The sequence below is a fragment of the Parasteatoda tepidariorum genome, chromosome 4, assembly GCF_043381705.1.
Source record: "Parasteatoda tepidariorum isolate YZ-2023 chromosome 4, CAS_Ptep_4.0, whole genome shotgun sequence".
Classification (NCBI taxonomy): Eukaryota; Metazoa; Arthropoda; class Arachnida; order Araneae; family Theridiidae; genus Parasteatoda; species Parasteatoda tepidariorum.
Window position 1 is genome coordinate 50,296,077 of NC_092207.1, and position 27,940 is coordinate 50,324,016.

Genomic DNA, 27,940 nt, shown 5'->3' on the forward strand with positions numbered 1-27,940 from the left:
AGATGTAAAATTAAACACCTCAAGTTGAAACATATATACCTCTGGAGGTATATATTAAGGTATATTTGAGGTTGGTTTTGAGGTATTCATTTGCACCCTTTTCAACCTCAACGACGTCTTTAAATAACAACCTCCTTTATACCTTTAAAATATACCTTGTTTATACCTCATTTATACCTCGATTTTTTCATAAGGGTAAGTATTCAATGTGGTTAGACCGATTCTGGCTGTAATATCTGCATTTATCTGCACCAAGTACTCAAATAGACATTATATGACATGTATGAAACAACAGCATAACAGTCAATGCATCTTCACATTTCGCAGTTGCTATGCCACAGTTCACTAACATTAGTTTTTGGAGATTGGCGGCAGGCTTGCACTTGGCAACGATTGACCATATATTTTGAATTTTTCAGATATTAGAAGATCATGCAGGTCAGGGCAACAGTCGCCTGTATCAAGGACTGTCAGGTTGGAGCAGCATGTCCTCATTTGGGCCTTGTGCTACTGAACCCTACATTCAATCAATCAAGGACTGTCAGGGTAGTAGAACTTGCAATCATGTATTATTTTCTTGAAATATTGCGTTGAAGAGGCTTCGAAGATAGGGTAGAATCAGGAAATCAACACGTCTGATATATAATGGATGACGTGCTACGCTCTAGTTACTGAAATGAAAACAAGAGGTGATCAAGACTTGCACTCAGTTGCATACCATACAATCACTGCAGATGATGGCCAGTATGAAGATGTCAAATGAAAGTTAACAACTTGCGTTCTCAAATACAGAAGCATTGATCATGGTTTTGTATACAAAGCTGAGATTTTTTTGTAAAGATGACGTCGTGCGACCATATTTGTGTCTGTGTTGGACGTTGATCACACTAATAAAGACGCTTCTATCTGTGATGCAGTGTCAAGTGTAACAGCAGTGATGGTGACAGCTTGTACAGTAGCATACGTTGTCAATTTGTTGGAGCAGAAACTTGTCTTGTAAGCAACTCAAATCCATTTCAAGACTCACGGTTCATGACGTGACTGCGCTATTCCTTGTTCTGCTTCAATTTTTAATTTTAAAATTTAATTTGCTGCTCGGTTTTATTGAGTGTTATTCTATGACATTAGCTGAGTATCGCAACGGTTCGTAATATTTATAATCGCCAAAAATGCTCAAAAGAACCAATTCATAAGTTCAATATCACTTATTACCAGATACACAATGAAATCTTTTCACAATGAATAATTTTTTTCAAAAACATTTTATTTATTTCAACTCTCTATCTCTTCGTAAATATTTTAATGTAAATCATTTAGATCATTCAAGCTATTTCCATAAGACATTGGATTACGCTGTTGCCAGAGAACCCGAAGAAATAAAATTTATTTTTGACTTGCATTATTGACTCCTTGCAGCATATTACTTTCGAGCCAGTTTGTAACTATTTGATTCTCAGTTTCTGCGTTTAACTTCCCACTGCTTCGTTATACTTGCACACAAGATTCATTTTAAAATTTTCCATAAAAGCTGAATCGTGAATAATATTTCCTTATTTCCAACGGAGTTTTTCTATTATCGGCAGTTTATAACTTTCTCTGTATGATAAACAAACCTGGAACTGCAATATTAGGCATGTCCTGCTATGACGTCGGAGAAGGAAAGCAAGACTTGCGGTAAGATTTATTTTTCAAAATGCATGGTGAATATAAGAATTGTTGCTTCAAAGCTTGCACGAGATTACTAATGAGTAACTAAAAGTAAATATCACATATGGCAGCACGCGTATTTGTTTAAACTCTATACTTTAAATGTTTTTTTTTTAAACTCGATTGCTAATTCCTGATATTTTGTGAACTAAGTTTTCGATAAATTATGAAAAGTTCAAGGAATATGAATTCTTGCATAGAGAATTGTAAAACATGTTTTTCATGTTTACAAAAACAAGAAAGTGAAAAAAGTGAAGAAAATGAAGAAAAAGAAGAAAACGAGGATCCAGATGAGTAATATATTATTTTTCCACTTTTTCTATAATCTTTAAGTTACTTAGATATTAAAAAATCCTTTTTTTAAACTATTAATCAAATATTTTTATTCCTTTCTTTTATTTAACACTATCATGCTTCATTACATAATATATTATACATAATACATGCATAACATAATACATGCTGTTATTATATAATTCATTACATAATTATATAATAACATTACATTACATAATTATAAAGTGGGTGTAAAATGAAGCTCTTATTAAAGAAGACTTTAAAACAAAACCTTTAAATTTATTTTACTAAAAATTTTTGATACACTTTATATACATGGGATTTATATAGATTAAATATAAAGCATAACTTATCTTGTTTGATTGTTTTTTTTTTAACAGCAATGTGTATTCAAAAGAACATGGTTTGATATAATTACTCTACACCAGAGTGAAGTAAAGTGTGTATAGTTCTAAAATTAGTATATATTTCACTACAAAACATGTGTGAATATTGTTTCAGAAATAAAAATGCTCTTTAAATGTATCATGATTACATTCAAAAAAATAAATGATCAAAATTATTTTTTCGTATTATTAAATTAAAGAGTTAAATTTCAAAATTAGGTTTCACTTCCAATTCCAAAATTCGGTTTCACTCTCCAGCATATTAAGTTTAACTCTACGGAATTTCATCAAAAAGCAAGGAAACTGTAATAGTTTTTATTTTATTTGAAATATAAATGTTAGTGTAAAAATTAATATCTACAGTGGTAATTTAAAGTGTCTTTCCTATTTATAGCAGATATCTATATATATATTTCTCTTACACGGCGACAAAAAAAGCCTCATTACAACTCCCCGAATGGCAACGCTAGAAAATCGACCAATGATTGCCGCTAAAAATGTCACATGCCAAATCTAGCTGAGATGGCTCAACATATAGCGCTTTTAAAAACGGAAACTGAAATAAACAGAGAGAGTATAAGCTCGGCAGAAGTGAGTAGTCTTTGTCGATAGATCTCTATTTTAGTATTTTGTCGAAAACGCTTTATTTCACGAATTTATATATTGCGAATTTATTTGACGATTTTTGATTTATATCACGAATTTATTTGTTTTACTAGTATTTATTTGCTTATACAGGTTTTTCCATTGCAATTCACTTATTTCAATTTTTAATAGACTTAATTATAGCCAAAATTTTAACCTTTTTAAAGAGATATCAGTTTTAAAAATTTTATCTTAAGATTTTATACTATAGCATATTTCTAATAGGTTTAACGAATTACATGTCATTTATTTGAATTCAAATTAATTTTAATGACTTAGTATTTACTAAAAAGGTGTAATTTTTTTAAAAAAAAGTTGTTATATGGATTTGAATGGATTGTTTTGAATTCTTAGAATTTCGTGAAGCAAACCATATAAGACTGCGTAGCAATTTTCGGGGGTTGGCGAGCGTTAGCGAGCAGGGGGCGCAGCCCACTAGCATATTTTTATTCAATTTAGTTACTTTAAGGAAATTCTTTTGCTTTCCATGGAAAAACTGCCCAATGAAGGCAGAAGCGTGTATACGTGTATAACGTATACGTGCGTAACGTGACACGTATACTTGTATTATAACGTGCATAACATTTACGTTATACACGTATGTTATACACGTTATACACGTATGTTATACACGTTATACACGTATACGCATACGTGTATAAAATTCACGTATACGTGTGTAACGTGAACACTAAACGTGAAAACAATGCGTTATATTATTATTTCCAGTCGGTCATTCTTTTCTTTATAAAATAAAATTTAAAGGAAAATTTGTGTAAAAATTATGTAGGGCCATCATCAAACTTGTAAGTTATTTTTAGCTATTACATACAAAAGCTAACACAAAAGTATCAAAAATATCCTATCACGTAACATTTAGCTAAGCCTAACCATACCCACCTCAGAAAACAATTCATAAGAAATAGAATTTCGAAATTTACTTTTAAATTTCTATGTAGATGTCTATGTAAATTTCTATGTCCTTCTACCAGTTTGAACTAAAATTAATAGTTTTTGATGCCAGTTAAGGTTGGTTTTTAATGATATTAGAAGAAAGTTCATCAACCGTTTAAACTAACATAGTGTATAAGTTGATCATAACCGAGCAGACAGTTTGTAAACATTAGATATCTTATCAATTTTTTAAAACTGAAGTGAAAATATTTGCCGCAACCCCAATAAATGTTTCCAGAAATAAACAAACTGTCTCAATTTAAATGGAGAAAATAGATGTTTTCTTTTTTTAAACATATACCCTCTTTACGTCACCTAACTCTACGCAAATCTGTATTTTAGAAACAAAACAGTTAATTATTCGAAGACAAGTCGACTGTACGGCACTGTGTAGTCAGAAATATCAACTTTTGGATTTTCTTTAATTCAGCCATTTCTTTAAGATTAAAAAAAGTTATGTAAAATTAGTGCATTTTGTAATTATTATACATCAAGACTCGGCGAAGTCAACAGGCAAGTGAAATTTGTTGCTTCATTTCAAAATTATATCAATAATAGGAATTCCAGTTGTTTCAAGATTAATAAGGGAAAATGGTATAGTAAAGGGAGGCAAAATCATACAATTTTATTTACAAAACCCTGCTAACTGTATTGCTATTAGTTGTGTACAGTGTTCATTTCCACGTAGAAAACTGCTTTCATAGTCGCAGACAAATACGTTGGCAAGATTTTTCTTTATATTATTAACCTGATATAAAGTATGGTAAGGTAACTAGCTGTAAAAGGTATGCTTACCAAATAAATCGCATGAAAAAGTGGAATTGCATTGCGTGCGATTTGCTACGTAAGCTTAATTGATTAGCATGGCTACTTTTAGGGCAAAACAGTTTCTGGGGAAACGTGTGGTACTGCTCCATAGTAGAATTAAAAATTAAAATTTTCAATTAGTAGCTTGTGGCCGGTAGGTTCTAATAGCTTAGTAGCCACTTTTTCTTAAACCTACCGAGTCGGCGACCAACACCGGTAGGTTCTTCTCATTTACATAATAGCCACTTTCTGCTCTTTTTTCTGCTTGGATTAAATAATATATTTAAAAAAAAATCATATTCGAAACAATCTATGGTTATAAAAATATTGCACATTAAAAATAATTTCAAAGAAAAAAAAATTATTAGAAAAAGTGACCGGTCGTTTATTTAATTTAAGTCCCCACAGTTTTCCGTTGACTCGCCAAGTGGAAAAAGTGGCCACTTAAATTATACAAACGACCGGGGTTCCTGCTCTTAAGCAAAATGTAAGAAATTCAAAGAGTTATGAGAACACTTTGGTGCTAGTTACACTGGCTTACAACCTAGCATTTTTTTTAATGCTTAGTTTCGAGGACTATAAAAAAATTCCCACTCTATTGACTCGAATCGTATTTGTGTGAGTTAGTGTGGCAAGAAATACACAAAAACTAAAATTTCTTTGTTCCATTTTAGAAGTTATTAAAAATTTCATACATCCTCAATCAATCAATGATTCAAGATTACATTCTAGATTTTTGTATTTGTTATAGGCCCCTGAAATGGATTAGAACCTTTTTTAAAACGACTTAATATGAGAAGGAATTTCAAATAGCGCTATCTTATCTAGTACAAAGCAGTACAAAATGAACTGCATGTGTACAGTTCATTGTGTTACACAATTAAGGGTCACAACTGTAAGGGATGATATAACTTGTCAGGAAAAAACTTTGACCATACAATGTTTAGAATGCAAAATGTGATTCACAAGAGTGCTCCTGCTCGGTAAGAAACAGAAAAAAAAACCAAATACGAAAAATTAAAGTTAAAAAAATATTTATTATTGAAATCTTTACAATAAATGCTCAAATAATGATTCTTTAGCTGCAATAGGTCACACAATCGGCAAATCAAGAAGACAATGGTAAATTCCTAGCATTTCCCATCTGCGACTGCGACGCTGATTCAATCGTGCATCCTATCCTATTCAAAAATCTCCCTTGAAAAAGTTTTACTGTTTCCGTTTTATTACTGTTCATAGCTACGCACACAAATGTATATCAGTTTGTATACATTTGTTGTCAGTTTGTATACATTTATATTCGAATATTGCAGCATATCTGGCGATGAATTGCAGCTGTATAACAGTTTCTGTGAAAGGCGACGTTTCACCCTTAAAAAAAGCTCCTCGTTTTACATTCACTGTTACGTATAGTGAAAGTAGTTTCGTTTGGCAAGTTATAACATTCCTTAAGTTATGGTTATGAGTTTTATAACACCTGATATATGTTTCTAGGAAGAATTTTTTCGCATGCCTGTCTAATAACGTCCAGTTATGACAATCCTGAAGAATGTCCGGTTAGAAAAAATAAATCTTTAATAATCTTCACATATGTGTTTTCCTTTTAAACAGATAAATGCATTACCATAGTATGATAAAATAAGCAAAGTTTTTTTTAATCATTTCCTATTTATGCTTATCCTACAACTTTTATAGAGTTAGCTTTGTTATGAGATAATATTAAGGTTATAAGTTCTGGGACCAGTAAATACAGATACTTGCTTTTTTGTGACCCTGGTTGAACTGGAGAACACCTCAGAATATGCCTTACTGTCCTCGATTGTTTTTATGTCACTGACCATACCTTTGAAGATTGTTTTAACGTTTTTAACTGTATTGGGATGCTCCTCAACTAATGACCTAATGTTCGAAGACTTGCGCAGGTTGAAATAAAAAAAAAGGTTATAAGTTCAATTATATCGAAGACTGCAATTTCTATTTATTTTTCAAAGTTTATTCCTTACGGCGTCATGCAACTGGCATTTTATTTTACTTTTAGCAGTTTACCAACAGTTGAGGTCGTTCAAAGTAAAAGGAAGAGCGTCATACCACCACCAGAGGAAGTTTCAAGAATGTCCATTGTAGAAATTGTAACCCATGTTAGAGTAAGAATATGACATCTCCTGCAATATTTATTTTAATAGTTCCATTTATTTATTCTGTTTATTATGCAAACATTCATAATAGCTAAACTATTATTTATTACCTATCATAAAATAATTTAATATGTTTAAAGAAACATTTCTTTTCTATGTCTGCATGGTGTTTCTCTCCTCTGCATTAATATCTAAAAGAATTGAAATTTATTTTAAAAAAAATTCATTTATTACTATCATATAAATTTTCCAAGTTCGTGTATTTTACAATAAAGGAATTTCAAACGGGTTTTGAGAAAAATAAAATTCATGTAAATGTAAATTAACAAACAAAAGCCAATTAGTCTAAAGTCTTCATTAGCCAATTCCCTGATTTGACGATTCGTTGATCCAATCGCTTGCTCTTACAATTGTTCGCAAATTAGCTGATTCAATGATTTGTCCAATAATTGCTTCACTACCCCAACTGATTTTTAACTGATCGCTAATTCTTCGATTCGTTGGCGCACTGATTCATTGATTCTCTTTCGTTCTTCCCACGTTGCATTTTTGCACTTTCCTATTCATTCACCCCCTATTTCGTCTTATTATGCTTTCAGTTTAACCAAATCATACATTCGCCCTTTTTTTCAAAAGCGAATGCATAATTTAGTTAACAAAATAAATGTATCATAATTTAATACTAAATTTTTTATATTGACACGTTCAGGGTGGTCATAAGAAAACGTCTTATGAACCTCTAGCGACTGGTCCGTTGAACCGATCTACATGATATTTCATACATAGTTATTCAAAGGTATGGGCTCAAGGTTCTCAGAACAGCAGCAAATTGGCACTCCCGGTTATGGTTATGGTATAAAAAAAATTAAGTGTTTGAATGGCAACATTAATTCTTTTTCGTCTTAAAATTCTCAGGTCATGCAGAAACCCTAAACAGCGTTGAAACAGTAAACGCATTCCAAAAAATAAACGACAATCTACGGTGCACAAAAAGCAGGTGTGAGCGCGGTCAAAAGACTCACAATCGTAGCTCACGAAGAGAATTAGAATATGAGAGAAGACAACAACCACTGATGCCAACACAGATCGAACAAAATTAAAAGCATATTTCCAATTACAAATTTTCTACATATGTGCCATCACACGCGAGTACACATTGCATGTTGGGAGACTGTGGAGAATAAAGTAGAACGTAACATAGCATGAGGGATGTTTGCAATCGCAAGTTTAATCGAATCTTTCAAATCTGTCAGGAATCCATAGGAGTGAGATCGGAAGATCGTGAAGGTCACGGAAATGGAAATCGGCGTGAGATGACACGATTACCAAAACCCTGCGAATAAACCCCTACCCCCCATCGAATAGACGTCGCAAAAATTGGAAGTACACCATCCTGCATCCGAACGATGTCATTGTTGATGTCAAACGATCACAGAGCATGTTACAAACCCCGTTGGTGTTGCTTCCTCAAAGAAGTACAAGGCGAGAGCAATTGTGCTTGAAATGCAGCACCACACAGTAGCTTTGGGGTCTTATAAAGGTACTGGTACCACAGCATACGAATCCGTGTTTGATCAGTGCATACAATTTTTGGTAATGATATTGCAAGTTAGAATAAAATGAGCGATTTGCGAAGACCCGTCCATAATGTGCGAAGATTCCAGTCTTTATCGTCATCATATCGGATAAGAAATTCATTAGCGTTGTCAATACGCTGTAGACGGTCCCTCGCGTTAAACATCTCAACACGCTGGTATCAGTATGGAAACATTTGGAGTACAGAGCGTAGTAGCTTTAGAACTGTTGATTTCGGCATCTCTTGCAGTTTGCATGTGTTCAGAAGTCACTATTTGATGCATTTCCATAACAGCGTCCTCAGGAACAGTTGGCCGTCCGGATCGTTATCTATAACAGGTGCAGCGAGTTTCTTAGGATTTATTTATTAAATTACACAGAGCTTGCGGGAAACTGCGTTTTGGGCGATGGTTATGACGGAAAACATGCAAGGTTTTCATAGCATTCATCCTATTTTGATAATGAGATTTCCCAATTCATCACAAACTTTCTTTGGTAGAGTCATTTTGTCAACGTGTACGATCCATACTAAGAGCCTCACTTTCAGTGGACAAATTAAACTTTTTCCAACATGTAAAAAGTGCAACTCCAGCAAGGCTATTCCTCACCATCTACTTGATTGTCTGGATTTCACCATGGAAGAGGTTATTGAGAGACCTCTCCTTTTCCTCGATTTTTTGAAGGCTCACGGCCTCATGGATCTGGTATAGCTCCGCTATCCCAGCAGGTATTGGAAACAACAACAACAACTACGTGTGCGATCTAATGATTGAAGGACAAATAATTCCACCTCACTTTTCATAATTTCTCTACTCTGAATGTATGGCAAAAGCCTTTCTGTGACTGCTGTCTTGGTTCTGATATGTGCGAATTTCCTCCGTGCTTTTTGATCATGTATTTGTTGGGCTTGCGCAGTGCTGCCTTTTGTGCGTCTTGCATAATGCGTCCGTTTTTTGTAACACGCGTACCCTTTCAACGCTGTTTAATCCTTTGTCGTAAGTGGGACACCGTTGTCCCTTTTTTATATTTTTTTCTGAGGATCTAAATAACAAGCAAAAATATATTTTCGTAATTTTTAACTATAAAAAAACAGTCTAATAGTTACTAAAAAAATCTGTTAGATTATCGGCATTATATTTGTGCAAAAGCAAAAATATGAAATCCAAAAAAAGTAGTTTGCCTAATTCGTACCACCTCCTCTCTAAAGCGTACCAATCTTTAAAGTATTGAGTATTTATGAATAAGTGAATGAGAATGCCATGTGTAAACTTATACAATTGTTTAATAGCATACCAAGAAATATGATAAGTTTTTGATCTGTTACATATAACAGTATTTTAGGTCTCTGAAAGTTTGATAAAATATGATATTACGTGTTACAAAGCTGCTCGTTAAGACTATATCTTTTTCGAATTTATAACCGGTTTCTTTTTCTTAGGTTTCAGAAACTGGGAAAATTGGTTGGATTGACCTTTAACCGTTACTTGAAAGTACAGAGATAAATCCGTCTGCCAAATTACTGAACTAATTAATAATAACTAGATTATTATTTCACTAACCAAAAGATTATTTTCACCACTTTTTTCTTCCTGGGAATAAGAAATCTAAGTCTCATCATAAGGATATTAAAACCTTGAATTCATATTCTAATATAGTTTCGTTTCTTTGCTATTGATTCACGTATCGATAGACTATTTTCTGCTATCAAATATTGACGGACTAGAATAGTTTAATCTCTTTCTCAGTTCTTGCAGTCCTGTTATGATCTCATTCTAGAGATGACAAGTTTGGTATTTGGTGAAAGATGATCCAGAAAAAATTCCCAGGCACTTTTCGACACTTTGGATGAAGTACAATTTAACTGACTTGAAACTAGTTGGCGTTGATACGTTGCCCTTAAATCGCACCGATACGGTTTTGGCAGCTACGCAAAGTTTTTAAACAAAACTTTATTCCAAGCCTTAAGCGATATTGCAAAGAAAAAGAATAACAGATTCAATTGCTTAACAATATTGAGGTATTTAACAATCTGCTCACTACTTTAGTTCTGCTACACCCTTGCACAGAAAGCCAAAAAATTAAAATTAAAACTTGTAAAATATTTTACTTTAAATTAAAACTTAAAGCAAGTTGGACTTGATTTTATTTCATGGTTCAGAAAAAAAAAACTTCCTAATTCATCCGCTAGAACGTTCTTTTTAGATTGCTACTTTATAAATCAGAGGTTCTACGAATTTTTTTGCGATTTTTGGGGGAGATGCAATTTGCCCCATCATTCCCCCCCCCCATCCTTCATACACAGATCGTAACTTTGTCCTGAACCAGACAACGATCGATTTCCAATTCAGTACCCCCAGAAGTAAGATTTGTTTTGGGAACAAGGAGGACTTTGTGACCAGACAGATTTAACGTGCGCCAGTCACCTTTTACGACACGGGGGATTCTTCGGTCAGCGGGGATTGAACTCACAACCTCTTGGACATCTGCCCAACTCCCTACTAACCAGGCTATCCCGGCCAATAACACAGAATAGCTGCGCTAGTTGAAACTAAACTGCATAAGAAATAGTCGAATTTTTAAAATAGCTTATGGACAGATAATCTAAAAGCAAGATTGTATTTTATAATACCACCTCTTTCACTTATGATAAATTACATATCTTAAAGGATTTCATAAACATCAACAAAAATAATGAGTTACTTTAAAAAGAAAGTAGTTCTTTATACGAAATCAATCTGTCTTGTGCTATATTTTAAATGTTTTCTATAGGAGTATGAGAACATTTATGCCCTTGCTGTAAGTGTTATGCAATGTTACATTGGGGAACCATGCTATCCATATTTCACTACGCCAAAGCAACTGTATCCATATATACTGCACTTATGTAGTGAAATGGATCCTTCTATCATTCAACAAGAGTATGAAATTCACAAAGTAAGTAATACTATCATATTTAAATGCTATTAAAATTCAATCCTGTTACATAATTAATTCCGCAATTATTTTAACACACTAGCTATAGTTAATTCACCAAGAGTTGGCACTTGACACCGCCTTCATCACGTGGTATCTGGCTACACTATTTCGCTATTTTTGAAAGAAGGATGTAAGCAATCCTGAACAAGGTTGCTATTTCACGATCATATGACAAAAATATTTATTTCGCAATCTTCATGTGCATTTTCTTTACATTTAATATTTCATAAATTTGATATTTTTCTCTTTTGAGTGAATAGTTTGTCCTTTTTTAAATATTTTGCTGCAATCTATTTAATTAGCTAGAGTAACGAAAGGTATATTAGCAGATGATAAAGCGAAGTAAGTGACTGAAAAAAAATTCGCTGTTTGGATTTATCGCGCATTTATAAGGATTGTCTTAATTTCAAACACTGAGAATTTTCTCCTCTTACTCCCTCGTCGAAATGAACTCTGGTCCGAGGAGGTGGGGCCAACTCCTGGTGAATGAACTATAGCTAAGTATAAATTTTACTTTTGTCTGTCCATAAACATATTTAATTCAACTTTCTTTTTTAGCCAAAGGCAATAGAATTGACTGTTGTAATACAGGAAGCCCAAATTATTCATCCCAAATATTCAGGTTAATTTTTTTTAAAGTTTAATCAGTTAATATAAACGTAATTTTATTCTTACGATGATAAGAATCATTTTTAGTTAAATAAGCATTTCAAGGTTGTCTACAGTATAAAAAAAATTTAAAATTTGAAGATCTTTTTTTATTGTTTGAAAAAATTATTTCTGTACAAATGGGTTTGCTTGTTAGAAAGCCTGTTATATCACCCCAATGGAATATCGAGAAATGCTAAAGCTTCGAAAGCTTTTTTTTTTTTCAGTGTCGATATTCTTAAAACTTTAATACAGTACTGTCGTGCAATAGAAATGTCAACGGAAGTGACAAAAAATTAAAAATTTAGGTTTTTATAGTTTGGTTATTTTGGCGTGATAAAATACATATTACAATTTGTTTTTTCGAAAATTTTAATTTATCAGTTTTCTGAAATTATATTTTGCATCCATAGCATTAGCAATATAGAACGAAAATAGTTGTCAAGTCACTTTTCTCGAAATTTATCGTGAAGTACTTGACTTGTTTTTTCAATTGCACGACAGGAAGATTTCAACAACTAAAATATATAACTCCAGGATATTTGTAATATATTATTTTGCAGAAATTTCTGCAGAAATTCGAAAATTTCGATATACATTTGTTAAAAGATAATGTAAAGAAAACAATGTGCAGTTTTTTTCCTAAATTTAATGCGTGAATTATTAAAATTTAAAAGAAAAACAAATTAAAATTTGGGTAGTTTTTTATAAAAATATATTAAATATTGTTCACATCAAAATATAATATTTTTAGCTAAATTAAGAACTAAAGCGATCATTTTGAAAAAAATCTTTGAACAATTTAAATTAAATAATTGTAAGAAACTAAAAATATTTTTAAAAATGTCTCGAGGGAGATATTTGAATTGAAGTCTTCAATTTTGCGTATTTTTTAAATCATAGAATAGCGTTAAAAAAAATTAAAAAAATTTCTTTTTTTAAAAATAAAAATTCTATCAAATTTACCCTTATAGAATAGTAAGACAAAGACTTAAAGGCTATATTGTCTTTGTTTCTCAATATACACGTAAATTTTCTCTCACTAATAATCTAAAACTTCGTATCGGACCAAAAATAGGACTTTTAATCGAGACAAATTTCATATGCACCTTGCTGGCTCATAGGCACTGTCTGTTTAGTTGGCCACTTGGATCGAACTCACGACCCAAAGCTCCCCGCTTGTGTAGGATTGGCGTAATAACTGTAAAGGAGTTTTCAATAGCTCAAGTGATCTAATGTCTCAAAATATGTTGTTGATGTTGCGTGCATGTTCATATGAGTATAACAAAAGATCTATAGACATCAATTTTGTAGAATTTTGTTTACTATAATCCCGAATGAAAGGGTCGTGAAACTAGAGCAGCATATCGTATCGACCTCATATGGTGGCAGTAAATCGCATTCGACCACGTTTGCTTTCCAGAAAAGCTGCTACCGATTACTGACAAGGGAAACTAGGGAAGTATGACTCGCCAATTTTGAAATAAACTAGTGGGATGTATGCCTTATGAAGAATAATTTTAGGGTACAACATTCGTTTCGGCCCATAGAAGGTCCTATGAGAGATAAAAAATAATTCAATAGATAGAAAAAGCGGTATTTTATTACTTCAATGCAAGCTATTAGTTATTGTAATTATCTCATACTCCAATTAATTTGTAATTAATTGGATAATTAATTAATTTACTAATTAATAAATAAATTAACATTCGTTTTGGCCCATAGAAGGTCCTGTGAGAGATAAAAAATAATTCAATATGTAGAAAAATCGGTATTTTATTACTTCAATGCAGACTATTAGTTATTATAATTGTCTCATACTCCAATTAATTTTGTGGTACTGTACTATATAATGCATATTTATTGTCAAAATTGATTTCGAAAGTTTTATATATCTGTAGTTTTTCATAAAAACCTGTTAGGTTAATTTAAAAATATAATTGACATCAAATTTTTTAAATTTTTTTTTCGAAAAACTTTCCAAATTAATTGGAGTATGTAATTGCAAATCAATTAATTAATTAATAATTAATTAACAATCAATGAATAATTAATCAACAATTAATTAATAATTAATTAATTTTTTGATTAATTTATTAATTAGCAAATTAATTCCAAATTAATTGGAGTATGAGACAATTACAATAACTAATAGTCTGCATTGAAGTAATAAAATACCGATTTTTCTATATATTGAACTATTTTTTATCTCTCACAGGACCTTCTATGGGCCGAAACGAATGTTGCCCCTTAAAATTATTCCTCATAAGGCATACATTCGACTAGTTTATTTCAAAATTGGCGAGTCACACTTCCCTAGTTTCCCTTGTGAGTGGATTCCCAGTACCCTAACCACTTAGTCATCGTTATTTAGTTACTTACTTCCTTAGTCTTAGTTACTTTGATTTACCGTATTTATTTTGGAGCAAGATCTCAATTTAAAATATACTAAACACTTTCTCGGTACCCATCTTCATTCAAAAATTCTTTTTAAATTAGATCGCTATAAAAATAGTTATAACGGTTGAGACTGTTTTTCGAAGATTCTAATAACGTCTCGTGAAATATGAATTATATACTACTTTCGTAATTGTTATGAGTTTGCAACAGTTTCTCATGATTGTAAGTCAAAGTCACGGTTAGGTCAAATTTAGCTTATGTTTGGTTAGCGCCCTAAATGCTTATTTTGAAAATGGCTCAAAACGTCAATAAGGAGAAAAGCTACAGTTTAATAAAAATAAAAAGCGTTTGTGGTCTAATTTTTTTTATGTTTAAAAACTCATTACAATGTTTATTTATCTCACAAAAATTTGCAGAAAAGGTAGAATAAGGCATTGATTTTGATAATTTTCTTCTAGGCGATAAAATGTCTCCAAACTGGCTCTTTTGAAAAAGCTTAATAACTTTTAAAATATTTAAGTTATTTGTCCGTTATAAAGCTTAGATAACTCTTCACACCAAGGTGGCACATGTAGTTTAAATTTATGACTTCGTTTTAAGTGTAAGGTACCTAAAGTGTGGTGTTTTTTTTCCTTGGCAAATGAGCTTCGAAAAACCATGTTAATTTATTTGAATTCAGAATCACGATACATCAGAAGTAAAGTTTAAATATGCCACAAAACAATATGTAGTTCTTCAATAGCGGTAAGCATAAAATCTATAATTTTTTCAGATAAAATAATAAATTTAAAGTAAAACTTTTTATCTATTTTTGTTTAGCATTTTGTTTCATTTGAAATAGATTTCGTCAATGTTTATTGCAAAATTTGGACAGACGCTGGTATCAAACGTCAAACTGCTATTCGTCATTCAAGCATAAAATTGCTTTGGGATGATGCATTTACTTTGTGAGTTTGTTTTCTTCATATTTAGAAAATAAATTGAAAAAATTAGGTAGAAAAAATTATCTGTACTTTCTATATGTTCCTTTAAAAATTTAGTAATACTACCTTGTACCTACTAAAAATGATTAAAATACCAACTCGGAGGAGGAAAAAGCATAGTCTGGTGCGGTGTCAAGGCACAGTGTGCAATGCGAAAAAATTATATTACTAATAAAATACGCTAAAATTTATCATGTTTTCTGAGTTCATGGGGACACCAAAGATTAAGTCAATTTTCAAGTACTAAATGCCAATCTTAATGTTTTAAGGGAGTAGACAAAATTTCGAAAAAAATTGGGTCACAAATTTGTGTGCTAGGAAGCTATATATATTTGGCGTTATCTCCCAAAAATAGCCAAATAATATCGCCGTAACAGGAGGAGAAATTTAAGATAACCTTAAACGAACTGAGTGTTCGACGAGAGGGGAATACCTAGCATTTCTCTGTTGCTAAGCAACCAGGTAGAACCATAAAAAATAATGAAATATAAATTGAATCTTTGTCATAGTTTTCAGTTAGCTCGGGAAAATTTATCTTTTAATAATTAATAGAAAAATATCTCTGAGTTTCAAGGCAACAGACATTTTTCTTGACTGATTCCTAATCAAAACGCTAAGATTGTTTTCCTCCTTTGAAAATAAAATTTGAATGGAATTACAAATTATTTATGATTTTCCAAGATCTTAGAATTTGAACCTAAAATCTTTTCATATGACATTATTTGTGTTTTTCTCCGCTGTTTTCAATTTTTTTAAGTATGAAGATTTTATACTAAAACCAAATTTCCAAAATTCATTTTAATTCGTTTAATTGTATGCAGAGTTGAAAGGTAGGGTAAATCATCTTTACGCTCTACGCTTCTAGGCAAGAAGATTTCGAGACAAAAGAAAAGTTCCCAAAGAAAAATAGAGTGTCTGGAAGAGATTATAACTATTATACGCATTCATTTTATATAATTTATGATATTTCTTTTTTCTATCATTAAACAAATTATTGAATGTTAATTGGCATTTTAAAAACATTGATAAACGTATGTTTAGGAATAATGTATTGCTTCATTCTGCCAAATATGTGAGTTATATTTTTTTCTTTGGATAAAGATAATTAGTTTATAGCATCCCGATGTTTCTATAAATTCTGAACGTATACTTCAAATTTTTTTCAGGTTACTTCTGTTTTCCTTATTCAATTTTTACAATTATTTCAGTCAAGCGAATCTTGAGAATGAGTCCTTGTTTTTGAGCGCAAGAAACATTTACTTAAAAAAATGAACATGGTAATAAAAGTTTACTTGATGCGAGCCCTTAAAGTTAAGCACTCATTCTCGAAGCTTGCCAAGAATGAATGACCTCGTGACTGAAATTTTCGAGCGCTAGTAACACGGTAAAAAAAATTAAAATACTGAACGCGGTATTAAACTAAGTTTATATGTAAGATAATGGCTATGGCTTTTCGGTTGAAAATATAATAATATAAGATCAATCACAACTATCTAAAAAAATCAATGCAATATATTTTTTTATTGCTAATCTTCAAAACAATTTTTTTAAGGATGTCAATCAATTCAAACTTCCCAATTTTACTTATTTTTGAATCAGCCTAATAAATACGCATCTCTTCTACAGATATGTATACTTTCCTACTTCATGTGTTTTTTAATCAGCTTAGTCAGCACACATCCCTTCTACTGATATACATGATTTACCTAGTATTAAATAAACTTGATCAGCACATTTCCTTTCGAAGCATATGTATACTTAATTACTTCACCTATTTTTGAATCAGCCTGCTAAACGAACGTCCCTTCTACTGATATACAATGAATACTTCTACGGATCCCTATTTCACCTAATTTTTAATGTGCATAGTTAGCACACTTCCCTTTTACGGATATTAATATTCTAAATTCATTGAAAAAATATTAAATTATCTTAATTTTCAAAGAAACATTGTGTTTACATTAAAAGAAAAAAAAATCAAGCTTAGTTGCCATTTTCCGTTTCCCGCAATAAAACTCACTGAAAATTAATGATAAAATTTTGTATTTTTGACATAAAAATCGAAGAAACATGCTCTTTAATTATGTGCCCTAATGATCTTTTAAGTGATGCTTTGTTCTGCTTGAAATTATTCTCTTTCATTTTTAAAATCTTTCACTCTTTTTTCAATACTTTTCTATCACAAAATCAAAATAAAAATAGAAAATTTTATCATTGTTTTAACTGGAATTAAATCATTACTTTTTAATAGCGAGTTGAAGAAATATCCGACTGAAATTCTACACATCGAAGTATGGTAAGTAGACTATCAGTCTTTGCTACAATATTTTACTGCGGTGAGCAACTTAATCCAAAAATAAATATCCCTTTTTTTTTATTCTGGGTAAAAACATCATTTATTTTTAAATGATCTCAAATATTTAGAATATCGGATTAAGTAAAAATAAAAATTTCAGTTTTTATTGAAAGTTTTGATCAAATCGCTTTCTCTAAAGAATTTAACGCTCACAATTGTTATTTTAACATCTTCCGTGAATTAATCATTTAGCTTACAGATTTCCCCATTTTAATAATCTCCTTGCAACATACACTAAGCTTCTTCTCTAACCATGTGACAGGAAGGACATTATGTTGGTTTAAACAGGGTAACTTAAACTACCTCCTTGTATTACGGGTTTGGCATTTCCTTGCTGTTATTTAAATATAAGTGTATTCAAAAGCGTCGAAAATAAAGTAATTAGATTTCATCTTTACAGAAATTTTATATTTTGATATTATACAATAACCAATCATTCCATAAAATTTGGAAGATTTAAAACTGGATACATAAAACAATAATTGAGTACATTCGGAAGTTTTAAAATTATGTGCTTCGAGAAAAATAAGACTTTGAAATGCTTGTTTTATAAGAACTTCTTTGGGTGAAACTGGCACTGCCTGATTATGATCTGAATACCTTGTGCTCATCTTCCTCAAAACGGTACTTTTTAATACATTCCGTCAAAAAGATATCTACAAACAATTGATTGCTGACGAGAACGTTAAATCAGGCATTGATATCAGACTTCTTTCTTAATTCTTATGCATCAATTTTAATCATCCAACTACACTACCCTCTATACCTAAGCAAGTTGCGTTAGATTTTAGTAAAATGTTGTTAATCCACTCTAAATATTAAAAGAATATGCCTCCAAACTGTTCAAACAAACTTCCTAGTAGAGGAACAATTTTTGAAAATTTATGGTGTATCCTTCCGCTTATGTTATGCTTACGATGCTATGTGTGAACACGCTTAACATTCTAGTAAGTTTTATTATTGTGATTTGTGTTTAAATTTAGGCATAGTTTTACTTACTAGTCATAAGAGCTTTCTGTAATTTATAAATTCTTACAGGTTTTGGGCCTAAAACAAATTTAAGAATTTAATTATATCACAGCCTAAATAAAATGCAAGGTTTGATATGTTTTGAGTGTTATCTCTTATTTGGCTATATTTGCGCAAAATAGCGCCATTTCGTATTTTTTGGAAAGCATTAAAGCAAGCTTGCGGAGTCTTTTGTTGGTTAGATTAAAAGAACGCGTTACACTGGATGCACCACAAGTATAATAATATTGGATGGCTTCGTTTTTTTCCAGATTGGACGTAAAAATCAACCGGAAGTAGTAACCCGGATGTTTTACGACGAGCTTTAACCCGCCGGGGCCATCTGCGCTTAGCTATACACGGTCAACCATCCATAGCGTTTCCGCCCCGCTTATACCTTAATACGTGCACCCCTTTTCAATCGACATAAAGCTCCAGTTGAGATTCTAGCACTCTAGCTAATCGGAATGTGATCGATATATTAATTGGAGAAGAATTTCTTTCAACGATAATATCGTTATTAATTCTTCTATTAGCGATTCAAAGCCATTTAAACTTACATTTTCATCAGGCATACTGTTCCAGCAACTATTTCGGAGCACTAGCTAGTCAGAATATGGTCGAAATTTCAATAGCAAGTTTCCCGCTCTCAACCCATACATATTTATTTAGCAAATATTTCTATATTTTACATTTCAACGTCTAACGTTAAAGTTACAATTTCAGGTCAGTTCGCCCTGGTGGCTCTAAACAAAAGAATACTGGTATTGTAAGTCTTTCCGATGTTACAAAAACGTAAGTTTCGTAAATTATTAATTCTTACTTAGTTTTATTTTTTTTCTGCATTGTGGGGAGAGTAGTTATCGACCATGCCAACCCTCATTTATGAAAAGGTATCCCACCATAGAATCGAGTTAACATGTCTTATATACTGGTGAATGGGAATTATATTTTTGTAGTGGTAGATCCACTACAGTACTCCCCCACTAGAATTATATCTGTGATAGAATTCGATGAACCGATACTACTAGATTGATTGATGTTTTGTGAGAAGCCGGGAGAGCTGTATTAAGGTCACCGTACTTTTTGAGTGCTGGTCATGAGAGCTGTATTAAGTTCACGGTCGTGGCCTATGTTGACTTTTACCAGTCGAGTGTGTATGTTGTTCGTGATCGAGACTGATAAGCAACAACGTGAGGAGGACAATGTCGTAGTCACAAGTAGCTAGTCAACTGATCAATGTGGACCATTCATCGAAGTAGGCGTGTTCAAATCGTAGTGAGCGTTTCTGCCAAGGTAGTTGCGTTCACATCACGTTCGGGTCACCAATGTGACGAGAGTAGTAATCGACCATGTCAACCCTCATTATAAAAAGGCGCCCCACCATAGGATCGAGTTAACATGTCTTATGTACTAGTGAATTGGAATTATACTTTTGTAGTGGTAGATACACTATGTGCATGTTCAACTAAGACTGATATTAAATGTAATAGCGCAAGTAATTTAATATTTTAAAAATAAAAGCAATTAAGTAATTAACATATCTCATTATTAATTAATAAGTAACATATACTAGAAAAACAAAAGGATCAAAGATTTACTTTAAACGTAAAATCAAAGCCTGCTTAAGGATCACATAATTGACTTGAGATCTAATTCACTCGATCCCAAAGTTCTTGAAATAGAGATGCCCAAGCCAGAGGCTGAACTGCATCTTTGAGTGGAATAATTCAATCAAATGTCGTAATCTTGTGGTTGTGAATGGCAACTAGCTGTTGGCACTCTTCTATTGGACGAGACGTGTTCCCATCCTAATAGAAACGTATTCCAATTGGTTGATATCTAACTGATTAACAGTGGACATATTAGAGAAGTGACGTCTGCTTAGACGCCTCTCTAATATTTCAGATCAAAGACCAATATTTATAAAAGTTTTCACACCAGTTAGCGGGCTTGTAAAAAAGCGACTATATGAGGCTTAAATAAATGAAATAATTCATACTGGTTTAACATGAACAAAAAAAAATTACTTTTATTAAAAATATAAAATGCTTTAAATCATATTCATATATCTTTAATGGGATAAGTGAAATTCCAATATTTCAAAACAGGAGAGATATCTATGCAGAATCTGATTATCTGGTTGGAGACATTATAAAACCGGTTCATGTAAGTAAATAATATAAATATTTTATCGGTATTTTTTTTAACATTTAATAAGATTGTTTGTTTACTTTTACATATTACTAGCTAAATACCCGTTCTTCGTACGGGCTGAATTAAAAAAAATCAATTAATCAGCACTGAATAACACTACGAAATCATACATTAACCTGAAAGGCATATACCGACACAATTGAAAAGTTTATTGGAAGAACCAAGTAAGGGACATTTTTAGGGGTATTTATTGCATCCGTGAAAGCAACATTAAGTGGTTGCATTAATAAGGTATGTTTTATCTAAAAAAAATTGTTTTTGTTTTCCTTTCTATCTTAACACAACTAATCCACATTAGTTTTTTGTATGCTTGCATGATCTTTATTTTCAGATTAAGCAGTGGTAAATAAAATAAGACAAAGTATAATTAATCTTGACTTCTAATAAATCAGCAATAAAACAGTTTGGATACCGCTATTTTACTTCTTAGTCTGATTATAACCTCTTACCCTTCCACTAAGCTTTTCAATGAATAAAGTTATAATAATTTCATTTTTATTAATTTATTATTATTTGTTTCCCTTTCCGGTGGCTTTACGTTATTATATTAAGCAAAACAAGGGTTTTGTAGTTCATACTATCAGAATAGAAATGAACTGTATTTAGCATCACTCGGCGTGGTGATATTATTCGCGGCGAACTCGTGATAGTCAAAAGTTACCACTATCAAGTAATTTTCACAGGCTCAATATCCCTTTTAAAGAAACGCAAGACATTTTTTGCAATAGTATCGATGTAAAAACTGCTTAGTATTGGTACAATTTTAATAATCACCAAATATATCAGTAGAATACTTTATATCGATTTTAGTATATTGTGCTTATATCATAACCCTTCAGCATTTGAGTTGCGTGAGAATTACAATTATGAGTTTAAGAAAACTAAAGACGACATTTTAAAAACAAATAGAATTCTTAGAAGACCCTTATAAGGACTTTGGAGCGTGACAATTTCTCTATTTTATACCTATATTTATTGTTTAAAATACTTACAAGTAGTAGTGGAAAAAGCTCTTTTAACTCTAATTTATAAAAAAATATTAATGTACTATCTTTGCCACCACTGGAAAAATATTTTCTGAAACTACCGAAAACCCGTTGAAGAATTCTTATTGAAACTGCACCAATTACTATAGTACCAGTAGTACATATTACCAAATTTAATTAAGTGTCATCTGTGTGTGACGATTTTCTACGGTTCCCCTAAGCGAATTATTCTATTATGTTAAATTATTCATCTATTTTTGCTTTAAAGTATTTTTAAAAAATTTCAGGATTTACCTTGCCTTGGTCAAGACGTTCTTTGGCCTTTGAGGAAAGGTCCTCGGAGAGTTTACACTCGAGGTCAAGTGAAAATGTACATTCAATTATGTGCAAGAAAAGATGATGATCATATATATCATATCCAAATGTATATGCAGCTGATGAAAATGGCTTATGAAAAGAATCTGGAATTCCTAGAAGTAAAATTTTTTTTCTCGTTGCTTGTTAAATACTTTAAATCTACTATATCAACTAAGAAGTAAACACGCGTGATAGCGTCAGTAACTTTAGCAGCGCCAATACTCAAAGTTATAATTTAAGGGAAGTGTACCACAGATTGCGTAGTTGATTAATAGTTTGCTGGAGAGCATTTAACGTGAATGTAAAGTCATGCTAGGATGGATGCGTCCAAAAAAGAAATAGGTGGAGTTGTATGATTTTAAGTGGTAGAGGGTAAAGGCAATGCGGACATTTATAATAGAACAGTAAAGCTGTTTATTGAAGATTGAAAACAATGCTTAATGGCTGTGAACAAGCTCTCGTGAATGGTGTACATCATTATCAGACGTGCCAAGACCCAGGGTAAGCAAACACTGTGATTTCTTGGGAATCTGTTGCTGCTATCGATTAAACGATTAGTGGTAATCTAAGAATTACGATTCACACCTGTGTAGCATCTCGTCTGAGCAGGGCCGGATTAACCTGTAGGCACACTAGGCACGTGCCTAGGGCCTACGAAATTCAGGGGCCTACGAAAAACTTGGGAGAAAAAAAATATGTTGACAAAAATAATTTAGTTTTAAAAACAACAAGTGTATTTTGTACAAAATTATGAAGATACAAATAAAAATATAATATTTTTCGGCAATAAATTATTTTGCAGAATCTTAAGATCTAATATATTACTAGTTATCGATAGAACTAATCATAATGGTATTATTGATATCAACTGCAATATCGGCAGTATGTCGGTATTGCAGATAAAGTTCGATAAACAAATTTGTAAATTAAAATCCATATTAATAAAAATGTTTAAAAAAATATGCAGGAAAATTTTAGTATATATTTTGAAAAGAGGGGAGGAGTGGGGGAGGAGGGGATGGCCCGAAAACGGCTATACCTAGGGCCTACGAAAGGTATAATCCGGCTCTGCGTCTGAGTAAAGAAACGGTGCAATCATCTTCTGCCACTAAAAATCATATCACATCGTATTGTTTTATTTTGGACGCATCTTATTTTAATTCAATTTTAAGTTCACTTTAAATGCTCTCATGCGAGCTGGTAAATTACAAGCAATTAAAAAAGTTTTGTTTGCAAATACGATTTAAAACAGATGTTGCATGACTGCTTTTAAACAGTGTCAGCAATAAAAAAAACCTTGATGAGGTTTTAATAAAACTATAATTATAACAATATTTTCTGTTGTATTTAAATTAAAATAGCCATAATTTAAATGCAACAGGATTCATTTCTGCCAGTTCTAATAGAGTTCAAAAATTTTGATAGAAAGGGTGTTAACATTTTTTTAAAATTTTTAATTATTTTTTTTTTTAATTTTATCTATTTTTTTACTTTGTTATCTAACCCTTATGTAAGCACTCTTTTTAAATCAGGCAAACTTCGCTTTAGGTTTTCATCTTACAAACTCTAAAACCATTTTTTAAGAAAGTTATAGATATATTTATTATATTTAAAAAAAAATTCAATTTTTATGTTTCTTTTTATTTAAATTCAATTTTTCTTTTACACTGCCCATTAAAATATTAATTATTAGTAGTAATTTCAATTGGGGGATTTTACTCCCTATGAATAAATGAAAAAGAATTTTTTTCTTGTTTTATGCTAATTTTTTCTAATATCATTTCTGCAATATTTTTCACTCTTACATTTTTCCGTTTGTAACGTTACACAACTAAAACAAAATAGAATAAACAAAGAAAAAGAGATCCAAGGAATAAATTTCTAAAGTAAAGATCATCTGCGTTAAACCACTGCATATTTGGACGACAAAGCTTTTTTTGCCCGATTTTACTTAATTTTCAGAATTTTTTTTTCCAGTAAAACAGAAATATTAGTTATATGTTTTTCAGATTATTAATTGACCTACATATGCTTTTAGTAAATGAGTACTTCATTAATTCCATGGTTTAATAACCATTTAAATAGGGTGTGTTCTAAAATGTCCGGTGAATGGAGCCATTTTGACCCAACTTTTTACGCAGAAATATCTTCGTTTCATACACTGGTCCAAAATTCCTCTTTACATTGGTTACTTAAACAAAATGGCTACAATTCGTGTTAAATGAACAAGTTTTTTAAAACACTAAGTTTTATCAAAATATTTCCTTTTCTAAAAACGTCTAAGTAAATTTCACAATTCTCTCTTGTAACGAGAATGATTTTTAAAATTGTATCTTATTTGTAGGTCACGAAAAAAAATTTGAAGCTTAAGCAAAGTTGGCATTTTGCGGCTTTTCTATTTTCTGTTTGACAAAAAAAAAAGTTTTCATATTAAACATCTAAATTTAAAAAAAAAAATTCTAATTTAAGGCATTTATTTTTATTTATTTGTTTATTTGCTTTGGAATATACTCTAATCATTTATTAATATCCAGCATACTATACTTTGGAGAAACTGGTTAGAAATTCTTCCTAATCCGGCATTGACATTAATTCAACAACTTGCTTTGCAACACGGCATCGGACCAACTGAACAATGCATATGGTGAGTTGATACATCTTGCTTCAAGAAAACAATGTACCAATCAGTGTTAATCAGTGTTGAAAACTCAACAATTTCTCATTTATTTAGACAACAGTGTTTAAATATTTCTCTTTGGACAATCTCTGGACCTCAGTAAATTTAACATAATGGCTGAAGTTCACCTTGCATGTGCAATCTTCAGGTATTCGTACTGGGCCCGAACTACAACTTTTCCTTAATTGCTTTCGACATTGAGCATTTTTTTTTCTTTCTTTTTGACACGGGAACTAAATAGCACTCTAGTTAATCGGAATGTGATCGATAGATTAATTGGCAAAGAATTTATTTCAACTATAATATCGAGATTAGTTCTTCTAGTAGCGATTCAAATCCATTTAAACTTGCATTTTTATCAGGCTCAGCCCGAAGGCCTGAGACCGAGCACGATGCGCTAGAAAGAAAGTTTACTGAAAACTTACTTTCGGACTCAGACGGGCTCAGATTCATAATAAAATTATCATGAACTTTTTTACTACTCTTGAGCAAACGATTGGTTCGGTTGTAGAGTATGAAAATTTACAGCGATCTGCTATTTCTGTTCAATGCTTTTGCTTTATGAGACTAGCGTTACTTGTCAAATGACTTTTATTTAGCTTAAGATTTTGATTTTCTTTTTTAATTCTTGTTTTAGTCATCTTGGAGTTTCAGTTGGCTTAGTTGTTCTCTTCTCTTTTTCTCGTTCACAGGTTAGCGATAGAAAAGGTTTTAATTTACAAATTTTTTCTTACAAAGGCCAAGTGACGAGACCTCAATAACTCGGAGTGACGTATATCCTATGTATCTCGGGACCGGACCTCCACAAAAGAGCTCGAGCTCATCTCTAGCGGGAACTAACCTAGTAATAACGAGGGCATTAAAAAGTTTATCTTATATTTTTGCAATGACTTTGAACATTGCAAAAAAAAAACATGTTTCACGTGGGCGAAATTTAAGGCACTGAGATTTAAAATTTTTTTTAAATCAAAAATGTTACGTTGGTGAGTTCTTTCAATTCATTAAAGTAGAGATCATGTGAAAAACTTTAGAGTCTCATATTTTTGAGGCAAGTCTCATATTTTCCAAATATTTTTAAGGTTCTGCATTCTACGGGGGCAATTCTGAAATTGATTTTCCTTTTATTTTATTATTATGATCGAAATACAAAATCCATTTACTATTTTTAAAAGAACACATTTTATAGGTTGAGCAGTTTCTTTTTAATTTTCCTACATAACCAATGGCACCCTTTTGGTTGATGATTCTTTTTTTGTAGATGGTGTGCCAGTTTTTGTATACCCATACCAGCTTTCCGCTCTTTTCCTGACACAGCATTAAACCACATATCTCAATATATAGTTCATTTAACCTTTAATTTCTTACAATGGCTTCAATAAAACATCATCATGTACCCACTCTATAATACGCACATGAAACCTAATGACTACCACCTGAGTCTTTAGTTTATGGAATATTTGTTAGGAAGGCGATTTAGATCCAACGATGAGGTAAAGGACGAGATTCCATTTAAGAATATGGTAGGGATCTGGTATGACATACGCATATATTAACTGCCTACTGCGTCTAGAAAGATGCATATATTGATGCATCTTTCTAGAAAGATGAAAAATGGTGGAGGTTTCATCTTTTAAGGTATAACAGAAAGTAAATATATTCGTTAAAACATATAAGGTATAACTTTTGATTATCTAAATAATGCAATTATTTTTATATTTAGCTCATGGCTCTTGGCTGCTACTTTGAAAATGAAAGGCGAAGAACGTATGAGTTTTTATTTTTTACATGTTCTCTTAGAAGGGTTAATTTTCGATATAGCAGCTGATCCTGCAGCAGATTACATGGAAGCAGCGTTAATACACAGCATTGAGAGATTTACGGAATACATTTTTAAAACCTTAAAGCATCTACACGAGAAATTTAATGTTGAAAACAAAGACAATGCTGATGAGTTATATTTCCTACTCAAGTAATTTTTTTTTTTTACCCGTGAATCATCACAGTAATTTTGCTATATTGTATTTTTACACTTTAGTTTGTAAACATGTTTAATGCATTTTTTTATTAAGCTATAGAATTTTTGTTGGTTTTAAAAAAGGTCTTAAGGATTTGTCAGCAAACGAAAAGGGTCAACTTTAGCTAATCTATAGTGTTAAAAATATTAAACTTAAAAAATTCAATATTTTTAATATGACTTCGAACATAGGAATGCAATAAAATAGCTAAATATATTAATGTAGATTAACATTCATTGACATTGCCACTATAGAATTTCTCGGTGTTAATTTTTCACATTCCTTAAAAGATTCTATACCTTACAATTCATTACATCGTACATTATTAAAGAAAGTAATTTTGAATATTTACTAAAAGTTACTTTTTGCATGGAATTATCTTTAGATAAGCGAATTTTTAAAATTGAGTGCAGAAGTTTTTCAATTCGCTNTTTTTTTTTTTTTTTTTTTTTTTTTTTTTTTTTTTTTTTTTTTTTTTTACCTTTGAATCATCACAGTTATTTTGCTATATTGTATTTTACACTTTAGTTTGTAAACATGTTTAATACATTTTTTTATTAAGCTATAGAATTTTTGTTGGTTTTAAAAAAGGTCTTAGGGATTTGACAGCAAACGAAAAGGGTCAACTTTAGCTAATCAATAGTGTTAAAAGTATGAAACTTAAAAAATTTAATATTCTTAATATGACTTCGAACATAGGAATGCAATAAAATAGCTAAATATATTAATGTAGATTAATATTCATTGACATTGTCACTATAGAATTTCTTGGTGTTAATTTTTCACATTCCTTAAAAGATTCTATACCTTA

General features: G+C 31.4%; 1 protein-coding gene across 3 annotated transcripts in view; it reads left to right on the forward strand.

Moving 5' to 3' along the window:
* Positions 1-736: 736 nt before the first annotated feature.
* Positions 737-27,940, forward strand: part of LOC107448217 (BAI1-associated protein 3) — a 55,597-nt gene continuing 28,393 nt past the window's right edge. Inside the window, exons 1-11 of one of the 3 annotated variants that reach the window (XM_043042612.2) lie at positions 737-2,001; positions 6,835-6,940; positions 11,276-11,440; positions 12,041-12,104; positions 15,372-15,477; positions 17,765-17,809; positions 19,604-19,672; positions 20,989-21,046; positions 22,368-22,556; positions 24,972-25,081; positions 26,835-27,083. In XM_043042612.2, coding sequence (XP_042898546.2) covers positions 1,874-2,001; positions 6,835-6,940; positions 11,276-11,440; positions 12,041-12,104; positions 15,372-15,477; positions 17,765-17,809; positions 19,604-19,672; positions 20,989-21,046; positions 22,368-22,556; positions 24,972-25,081; positions 26,835-27,083 — 1,289 coding nt within the window. In that variant the 5' untranslated portion in view covers positions 737-1,873. The remainder of the gene's footprint in view (positions 2,002-6,834; positions 6,941-11,275; positions 11,441-12,040; positions 12,105-15,371; positions 15,478-17,764; positions 17,810-19,603; positions 19,673-20,988; positions 21,047-22,367; positions 22,557-24,971; positions 25,082-26,834; positions 27,084-27,940) is intronic. The other 2 variants (XM_071179770.1, XM_071179771.1) reach the window with 2 other exon arrangements.